The 10,971-nt window shown below is 38.1% G+C and overlaps 1 protein-coding gene across 2 annotated transcripts in view; it reads right to left on the bottom strand.

Annotated features, from left to right (window-relative positions):
- Nucleotides 1–2,648: 2,648 nt before the first annotated feature.
- The window catches only part of LOC106121635 (visual system homeobox 2), a 70,579-nt gene continuing 62,256 nt past the window's right edge, over nt 2,649–10,971 (bottom strand). The window contains exons 7-10 of one of the 2 annotated variants that reach the window (XM_013317354.1): nt 5,239–5,387; nt 4,947–5,132; nt 4,514–4,567; nt 2,649–4,097 (exon numbers count right to left, since the gene is read on the bottom strand). In XM_013317354.1, the coding sequence (XP_013172808.1) occupies nt 3,921–4,097; nt 4,514–4,567; nt 4,947–5,132; nt 5,239–5,387 (566 nt within the window). In that variant the 3' untranslated portion in view covers nt 2,649–3,920. The remainder of the gene's footprint in view (nt 4,098–4,513; nt 4,568–4,946; nt 5,133–5,238; nt 5,388–10,971) is intronic. The other variant, XM_013317355.1, reaches the window with a different exon arrangement.

The following is a 10,971-nucleotide window of genomic DNA, read 5'->3' as shown; positions in this document are numbered from 1 at the left end:
AGCCACAGCTACAAACCGCAACCAGCGCCAAAATGGCGAAAATCAAATAGGCACCATTTGTAGAGGTCAGCGGGTATAGTAGTTCTGGATGCAGCAGTTAGTAATATGATTTATAGTCTAGCTATTACATTTAAGGAGGACGGAAAGGTAAGTAAAAAGATAGATTAGATTTTTACAATTTGTTTTATTCATCGAAATGCTTCTTTGTTTTTTCTGAAATATCGTTTAATTCAATAAATATATTACAGATCAATAGATTAAGTACGGCATCGCTTATCCATTTACTATACACTTACGTTCAGGTCAAAACTACAATATACACTCTAATGTCAGAGCAAAACATCACAAAACTCTGCAGCTGCTAATAACTTAATCTCGTTTACATATCGACAAATGAAAGCTAAATGTGAAAATGTTTTGTTTCTTCAGTATTTTTCATGCAGAATATTAATGATAGTTTTTTTTCGATTATTGTTATTTCTATATATAACACAACACAGCCAAGATTATTTCAAGAAAATATCGATGAATTATTATTAGGCCAAAGATTAAAAAACGAAATAATAATTTCATTTATTAAAATACATTTTGATTATTTCTTTTCAACTCTTTAAAAGAGATCAAGTCTTTTGGAATGCTTTCGATGTATTTATTCGTTCAAAGATTACTTTTTGCACAAAAAGTTACGAACAATAATCATGTGTGGTAGAGCTAATTTAAACCTTTATACTACTGAAATTTTAGGTACAGTCAGCGTCATATAGATCGTCACAGACAAGATATGCAAATATATAGGTACACCAAAAGTAATCAATTATATCGGTACAACAAAAGTCCTCAAAATAATAGATACATTCACCCTGCTCAAATACATCGGTACATACACAGCGTCAAATATATGAGTACATGCAAGATGCTCATAAATATCGTAACAGCCACAGCGTCATAAGTAACGAAGCAGTCAAGGTGCGCAAAAATATCGGTACATTTGACAAAATTGAACTCTATCTCTATATATTTGTGATACAATTTGGAATAAACTACTTCTGTTAAATTCATTTGACACTTTGTATTAACATTATAGGTTGTCCGGAAAGTTCGTTCTGATTTTCGATATAAAGCTTACAATAGACTGTAGCTGAAGTGGATTCATTTTCGGATTTCCACCATCATCAAACGTCACAAAAATTTCTATATTGTAAATAATTTCATTTCATTGGTTGAGATAAAAACTAATTTTTAAAATTTTAGCCAAAAATAAAAGACGTTTTAGGTATAGAGTCGTACCAATATAATTTAAAAACATTTCCAAAAATTTAAGAGAACAGGGTTTCAATTTTCCTTATAAAGCGGCACGAACTTACTGGGCAACCCAATATTTTTCTTCTCCTGTCATAACGCTTAAATATAAAAGTTTGTCACGCCAAATATGACAGATACGTATTAACTAATATCAAATTTTGCCTTGTCACAATATATATAATACTAGTTTGGCGCAGTATTCTAGTATGTTTGCCGTAATATGTAAGTTTACCGGTTCGAATCTCAGGCCACTTTTTTTTATTTTATCAATCACGGGGTTATTTTTTCATAACCAGTAAAAATTTGGTAATGTAAAATTTTGCTCGACATTTTTTTTTATAATTTTCGCTGTCGGGTAGAAAGAAATTTAAATAAAGTTAACAACAATTAGGTCAGACCATCGCGGGTGAAGTGAGTGGGCGGAGCGTGGATTGTCTTTGCGGGTTTTAAGAATAGTACGCGCGGAAACTATACGTACAAGTGTTATCTACATATGTGTGCGCGCCCACGCACACTGGAATGTTTATTGCAATCGACCAAAAATTTGATGTAGTTTGGATATTGACATTCAGTTTTTTTTCTTTGTTTCTTAAATATAATCAGTATCAGTAAAAGGTAAAAGTAAAAGTGTTATTTTTACCGATACAAGTTTAACAAACATGAGTAATAAACAAATTACATGCCAATAGCATCGCTTTATCTCCTTCATTTTTGTTTGAAATAGAAAAGTACTTTAACTCATTAGTCCAAGGCAATATCAAAAAGTACCTAATAACTACGGTGATAGAGTTTATTTACATGTGCTTCGATATTAAAATTAAAAAGTTTAAATATAAAAAAAAAATAGTGGCTTGGGATTTGAACTGCCGACCTTACGTACCAACGGCGGCGAACGGTAAGGCCACGAGACCAAACTAGCATATATGATGACAAACTTAAATTTGATGTTGGTTTTATCTACCTAATATCTGTCATCCGCGTCGAACACTTTTAGTAAATTTTGAAAAATGGTTTGATGCAAAGTGTCAAATGAATGTAACAGAAGTAGTTTATTCCAAATTGTATCACAAGTATATAGAGATAGAGTTCAATTTTGTCAAATGTACCGATATTTTTGCGCACCTTGACTGCTTCGTTACTTATGACGCTATGGCTGTTACGATATTTATGAGCATCTTGCATGTACTCATATATTTGACGCTGTGTATGTACCGATGTATTTGAGCAGGGTGAATGTATCTATTATTTTGAGTACTTTTGTTGTACCGATATAATTGATTACTTTTGATGTACCTATATATTTGCATATCTTGTCTGTTACGATCTATATGACGCTGACTGTACGTATTAATAACTTTGCCTGCAATAATTTTAGGACTACTTCTCTGCAACACTTTTGTTTTTTTAATTCAAAATGTTTTTATTTGAAGCTAAAAATTGTATCGTCTATCCCTTAGTGGCAAACAAACAGAAGCTGCATTTTTGTTGTAGTTAAATTAATTGCTTAATTTGCTATTTTCACTACTGCCTTATTAGAATAGTCACATTGCACCTAATATTAGAATTTTACATAAAAATGTACAAATTGTTCAATTCGTCGACAGCCACCGGATAATTTACAAGACGAGACAAGATGACAATTTCTTTGATTGCCAAAACCATGCTTATACAATACTACATATTTAGTACCGATTTCACTACACTAGTTACATTTACAAGTCAATAGTGACGTAGACTTACAGCTAGTCAACGAGGCCACAAAGTAAACAACGCTACAACGCGCGACAATCGGTAATCAGATGCTATGAATCAGGATCTTCTAACATGTCAAAAAGCAATATAAGTGATTTACATATAGGTACTATATATTAATTGTAGAACAATAATAGCCGTAAATTACTAAAATGATTTAGTAAAATTAGGCCGCGAATAATTTTAGTCTGGTAGCGACTTCATGCACGCCGCAAGCATGCAAGCGAACTGTCATAGTGTGAACATAGCAATAGATATAACGGCAGGTTGTTTACTCTGTGGCGCACTGTAGCTAGGTGCGACTGAACTTTGTACATCTCTGACACAACTGCCTAAACGCATAAATACTTAACTAAACGTATTGCACGACGAGTGAAATGCACGCGGCGGCGCTGCGCTGCGGCCGCCGCGTACACTAACATACTTATAAATTAGGCGACACAAACATTTTCTCTTCAGTTTTATGAAATATATAGATTTACACTTTATTATAAGTTCGTTTACAGCAAATCTTTTAGATAACAAGATATTGCTATTTAATTAATCACTTTATTAACCGCTACTTAACGCACGCACAAATAAACCTGCACACCGAAGTAATAGAAGTTTGACTTCTTGTTGTCTTCCGAACCAACAGCTTTAAGTACAAATAGAGAATAAGTACATTCAGATCACGTTTTATCGAAAGGAAGTTTATCAATGAAATAGAAAGTACTAGATTGTACGGACAACACAACGTTTGCATTCCTGCCACCCCGAAATGATGACGTCGATGTTGCCAACGATAACGAATAATGATGTCGTTTCTAGTTCCCGCTTTAGTGCGGCATGGTGTGTGAGGGGTGTGCGGGGTGCGCGGCGGGCGGTCAATAGAGGCGCGCGGGAGGAGGCGGCTCCGTGCCCACGTCGATGTCCAGCGGACCCTCGTCCTCGCTGCCGGCGCCCGCGCACGCACCCCCCAGCGTGCCCCCCATCGCAACACTCATAGCCCCGGCACCCGCACCCGCCATGGCAGCCGCGCCCGCTCGCTGCAAGCCTCGCACCTGAATAGGAAATACTCACGTCAAAAACTGGCTCATAAGTAGTGAAATGCACAGCTCTCGATGACACCTTTTAGCAACAATGATTTGTAATCAGACGTTATATGATGTATGATCATATTTCAACCGCAATTTCAATTTAAGTAAAGGATTGTTAGTCAACATATAATAATACCAAGACGGTGGGTAAATAATATAATTTTACAGCGACTATATCTAAGATAAAGCTCGAGGAAACAACATTGTTAACACTGCCCAGAGTTAATAACATTTTATAAAATAATTTACACATAACTGCCCATACTTCAGAATATATTATTGAGGAGGAGAATCGTTTAATCCCGATACAAAGAAAGCGTTGTAAGCGCGACACCACAACCTCCGTGTTACACAACAGTCGTCAGTCAGTAAGAGTGTACCTGGAGCCGCCAGTCCTCGTGAAGCCGCCGGCTGTGCTGCTCCAGGACCTTGAACTGAAAGATGGAACGGTGGGTCTGGTGATAGCCCACGAGAGGACATGGGGACGCAGAACTTGACCGTGACACCACATGTTAAGCGGCGATGAGGTCGAAAGATTGTACGGATTCATTTAGGTAAGTGTTCCATAATAATAGGAATTTTTTTCAAACATATGCAAAAGTACACGGTCTTTAAATACACATGTACACTTTTAACATAAATGTACAATTTACATAATATATATCAACCTCAAAGGGATGGAGACTAGTCGTGTCATGCAACTACACGCATGCCTTGCATATTTCCATTGCAACAATATGAATTAAATATAGGTGTTACAATAAGGTTGCGAATGTTTGATAGATGTGCATTAATATGTGGACGTAAGCTGACCTGCAGCAGGAGATTGTTGGAGAGCAGCCGCGCCTGGTGTTCCTGCGCCTTAGCGCGCAAGCAGGCGATGCTGTTATTGCGGAATGCCTCGTGGTCCTCGTAGGGCTCCCGGCCCGGCTCGGGGGATGCGCGCCCCTTGGCCGAAGACGACGCGGTCGTGCTGCTGCCGCCCGGAGAGCTTTGCGCCTGGAAATGTCCAAGAAAACGCTCGTTAAAATAGTTCTTCAGAGTTGGAAGGATTAACTGTAATAAATTATACTGTTTTACGTAATTGACGTGTTGGTATTGTTACCTGGTGGTCTTGTAGGTCGGGGCGGTCTGCGCGGTCGGGGCGGTGCGGCGAAGCAGACAGCGGGCGCTCGCCCTCCGCCTCGGAGCCCTCGCGCTCCGACCCCGACTCCTTTAGGTGCTGCGCCGCCTCCAGCGATTTGCGGTGCATGCCTGGACACAACACAAACAAAACATAAACGAAATTACAAAGACATAACTGTAGAATGCATTCAGTGACAAAATTGCTAAGGAGGGGCATAAATATCATTATTGGGATGAAAATTTGTGTATTGGAAGAAACTTATACCTCGTAGAACGTTGTTACGTCAGTAATGATCACATGAATCTTAAAAAGATGCCGAAGGCCATGGCCAGGAGGTCGGTCTCATATATCATCTCGCTTTCCGATTTTCACGGCAAGATTTTATTTACATATAGTTAACAACGCGTAACAAAGTTACTAAAGTCCAGTTGTTACGAATAAGTATAAGTAAATAGTAGAGATATCTGTTGCTTGTTTTTCCTCGACTTCTATGGCATAAGTCATTAATATTGTAGTGGTACATAAAGGTAGTTGATTTAGCTCTCGTCCCCTGACACCAATAAATCGTGTAGTGTGTGCGACTGCAGCGTCCAACCGCGTCACATCGCGCACCACCACACCATACTCAACGTTACTTCATTATTTATAAACTTGATTCCGCCGCGATATCTTGGCACATGGAATATATGTAGGCTTGACAATAACCATATATACTTTTATTAAAACATTACTTGTCATCCAAGACTCCGACTGCACGCAATAAAAAATTATAAGTAGCCTATGTGTTCTTCCAGACTGTGTTTTATGTATATCCGTTGAGGCTAACCGGAGACATCTTTTACAAAATCATCTATCCATGTAAACTTTCATATTTATATTATATATATACTATATACTACAGAACATACAGTTTTTGTCCGAAAACAAACGAAAAATATTAAATAAGTTTAAACGACTAGTCCATTATTATGTATTTATTGTTGCCTCATACATAACACTTAAATTATAAATGGACATTATTTAACATTGACGTGCGCTCGAACCTTCAAATAAAAGAATATTCTGACGAACAGTAGATGTAAGTGTAGTAAGGAAAAGTAAGGAGAGATCCTTATCGTGTGGTGGAGGAGTTGCATAATGAAGATGTTGTCATCGGCGAGAAAGTAACCGAAGGAGTTGTAATTTATTGTCGTCGGTGGATCGGAATAGAGTGTTGTGAGCAGGGAGTGCATTGCCGGCACAAGCATCGACACTTGTGTGCGTCGCGCTCGCGTCACAATTAATAATACATAATGTCTTAAATACGGAATTGCAGAAAACTATTCAAAATATCAATTAAAACAGAGTTGGTTTCTGAAACTAAAATATCTGCATAAAATATATTATCATCCAGGGATGACGTGTCATTATTGTAGATTTTGGTTTCGTAATGTTTTCAACAATTCAAATGTAAACGTATTTAAGACTCCAAATTATGACAAATTAAGAACCTAAAATAACTGCCTAAATAAAGCAAATATACAAAAGTGGCGAAAACCGAAGCGTAGTCAGTAATTTAGTTATCTTTCTTTATACGCGTATTATTGTCTAAATAATATTAAGATTTGACAAGTTTCTGGACTTATTGTTTCTTATTTTAATTTAACAAAATAGTCAACGATCATCTCTATCTAGTCTATACGTCAATGACATTCAAGAAAATTTTGTAACAAAGTTATATACTATATTAATATCAGTACAAATTTTGTTTTTCATGTCATATTTTATGCAGACAGAGGGCGGGTGTGGGGTGTGGGGTGAGGGGGAGGGGGAGGGAGAACTTTAATATCCCTTCGAGTTGTATTTTTACGAGATTTTTATAGTCCTCGCGCTGTGCGCACTGCATGCCTAATCACAGCGACTGCTCTGTGACGCGGGATTGACACGTACATCACAACATCTAAATAAGGAATGTGAATATTGTATTATGTAAGAAATTAGAAAACCAAATGATCCTAACTTAATTGTAAATTTATTACAGTGAAATTAGTGGTGATTGCCTGCATGTACGCAGGATAACAAACGACGTCTGTGCGGTGTGGGATCGCGGGGGGTGAGGGGTCATCAGCCCAGGATCTAATGTGCAGATTTGTCTGGACACCGCACTCGCCTAACTTTATACATTAGCGGGCTGTAAGGGGGGCGTTGATTTACTGACCGGAGGGGGGGGTGTATATGTTACATTTGATTAATTAATATAAGATATAAAAGGTTACCCTTTCACTGAATAAACGTAAGTTTCCTCATTTAAGTTGTAAAACCGTAAGCAGGTAAAATAATATGTTCTCCGTATCATCGACATCATTGGAATGACGCATTCAGTGTTGGAGTTAGCTAAAGTTTTACACCGCGCTAACGTGTACAATTTTCTTCATTGATTTTGTCGTTTAATACGAGTTAGAATAAGTCAGCATATCAAGTATTACTAAGTGCGCTAGAAGTTTGGTATTGCTACCCTTATCTTTGGAGCAACTTTATTCACATTTGAAACATTGATTCTTTCATATTAAGCATTAAGAATCTTCAGTTCCATTATTCTCTCGCTACAAAACTACGACGATGTTAGACACAATAACCACAGTATATCTCGCGGAAGTGGACAAAAGACAAAGGGAACTAGTATGCTCTTTGGCGATTCCTTTTCCGCGACCGCCGAATGCGTCAACAAAGAGTCACTTTGCTCATCAATGTATGCGAGTGTCATCAAGTCGTATTAATTGCTGTGGGCTTTGTCTGCGCGGCAGAGGCTGGTAGTGGGCGCTGCGCTCTCCCATACGGTAATTTCTGGCTGGCGACAATGCCGCGCTACGTCACTCGGCGTCACTCGCGAGATGAAAGCGCCGAGCACAAAGCGAGTGCGTAATAGGCAGATAATTCAGTAAGATGCCCTCGTGGTGCATTACATTCCATTTGGTGTGGCTTTGATGTGGCCGGCGGTGGCGCGTGTTGCCAGGCGCCGCCGGGACACTCCACGCTCGAGTGTCAAACGTCTAAAAGGAAGCACTTTATTGCAGAATTAAAGAACTTAATGTAGTGGCGATGAGATGAGAGAGGAGAGCGCGGTGGTGCACACAGGTGTGATCGTGTGTGGTGCGTCACAGCTCCTCGTCTAACTAACGCTGACTTCTGCCATTGTCACCACACGAGAGTAGCACCTTATAAGATGCCATGAAAATGAAGTTCTGGTTTTGTTATAATATGTATTTTAATTTAGAAACCTAAATAACGGTATTGCTAAGCGGAATAACTATAATTTCAAAACAGAATAATAAATTCAATAAATATAACCACCTTCTCATGCAAGACGAAACAAATTCAATTTAGTTTTTGAGGCTTGATTTTCGATTTACGATTACATTTTAAGAAATGTAAATCTTTGTTTAAAACTTATACACGTGATTTAAATCGATGCCTTTTACTTTTTATCTTCAAATTGCCAATATTATGTTGAATTTGCAAAATTATTTAAATATTAAAATAAACTTTAAAATACTACTGTATAAATAAGAAGTACATCTATATAAAAATGCAATTGCTACTAAAGTACGAAAGTTTTCTCATATTTTACACCAAACAAAATCATGTATATATATGATCTAGCGAGTATCTAGTACTGCCATTATTATAGTATTGTAAAAACTACGGACATGCGTTCAGACTGCTACTCAAATGTTTAAACGGCGCTACGTACATCATTTTTAAAATGTGGTTTATAAGAAAATATCAAGTATGTGTCAGACAGACATATCAAACATTATTTTTATATTCGGCCATCGGAATTATTTTTTAAATTAAATTTCAGAGTAAAAAATAATCTTCAGAATTTTTGTGAAAAAAGTACAAAAGCGAATACCAATACTTGCAGTATTTGTATTATAATATAGTAGGTAGTCAATGAGCATTGATATGACACCAAAAACGTAACTTTCATTAATTTCATACTGTGAAATTTACGGTTAAGTAACACAAAAAAATAATTTTGGTTACTCCTTGAATTTTTTTATTGCACTGCTGGTCACTTCAAATACAGGTAACCGCTTACTCATTTGCCAACTTGAGTATAGTAAATAACAGAAAAATTGATTCACTGCCAGTCGCGCTGCACCCCACCCGAAGGCCGCAGGTTGTATGTACATAGTGCGGGCCGTGGCGGGCAAGCCTGCAGGCTGGAGGGCAGACAGGGTAGGGCGGGCGATGCAAGCCGCGCGTCGTATGTACGCGGAGGTGAAAAAAGAGCCGCTTGCCGCACGCGGACCTCAGTACATAATTAATATGTACGCGCAGGCAGCCCTTTAAATCTCCGTTAATCAAGGCTTAGACAATGCGCCGCCATCTTGCCGGGCCCGCCCGCTGCCTTCCGCCCCCCTCTCCTCGCACCAACGCCTGTACCCCTCGCCCCGCCGCCCCGCCGCCCCGCCGCGCGCAGCCTTCTAGGGAAACTTTAGGCTGTATTCAGCGCTGCGTCCCGCCCGCGGCAAAGCATGTTTGCCTTACTTAATTAGATTGTATGTCATAATCCATTACATACATGACGTGTTGTAATTATTTTATTTCATTAAAATTAATTCATTTTTTACTTTTTGACAAACAGAAGTAATACATTTATCTTTTTTTATTTAATTAGACGAATTATATAAGTCACAGGTTTTTGATTTTTTTGACTTATCAAGAGTTCCCTTGACTAAATTTTATTCGACATTTAATAGTGAGGTAATTAATTGATTAAATAATCATAATTACTATAAACAACAGGAACACGAATGACAATATTTTACGTACGTAATTGGACGTGTATTGCTAACAAAGAGATTGATACAATATGTAGTTATAGAGATACAAGAGAAGCTCTTCCTTCAAACAGTTCATAGTTCGTTCTCAAATCATAAAACAACAGGCAAAGTAAATAAAATATTTTAACATGTCACCGCACGAGAACATGAAGTGTGTACTGCAGTTACAATTAATGGGAAAACGGCGAGAAAACGAACTGAAACAATGTCATAACAGACGACATAAAAGCCTCTACACACAACCCGCAGACAAATGCAAGCCTTGAGCAAGCCAAGTCTACCCGCATGTCTTATGCCCCCGTGATACAGTCGTGTTTCCTCACGCCGGGGCGATGGAGCTGCAAGACTTGTGAAAAATGAACATCTCTCTTGTTGGGATTAAAAATTACACATGGCTTTGTTTGTAGACGCCGCACCGCCTCCCCCGCCGCCTCGCCGCCCCGCCAATCCCCTACTAAACCAATGGTCCTCCAAAACGCTCGCACACTTCTAAACAATGCACTTTGTTTAGTTTAAAGCGATCCATTTTTCTCAATGCGGTTATCGTGTGTTGAGCTAGAGTGACACTTGCCAATGACAAACTGCCTCCAAGTGTTGCTTAGCGAGTTACACATAACGGTATATTAACAAGAGACGAATTCTTTTACAAATAAACATTATATAGAGATACTTTTGTTACAGCTATGTCTAAGTAATCAATGATTTTATCTTGTCATAAATAACTTCTTTCAACAGTTTAACACAAGAAACTGGGTACATTAATTATAAATTGAAACAAATCTACTGAAGCTTTGTTTTAACAACGCAATTTTTAACGCCTATAACTTTGGGTTGCTGCTTCTCTTCTTCCAAAAAAGATTTGTGAACAAAGTATTTTTAAACA

Source organism: Papilio xuthus, unplaced genomic scaffold (assembly GCF_000836235.2).
Source record: "Papilio xuthus unplaced genomic scaffold, Pxut_1.1 DF826938.1, whole genome shotgun sequence".
NCBI lineage: Eukaryota > Metazoa > Arthropoda > Insecta > Lepidoptera > Papilionidae > Papilio > Papilio xuthus.
Note: the sequence above shows the minus strand (reverse complement) of the source record. Positions and strands in the feature narration are given on the sequence as shown.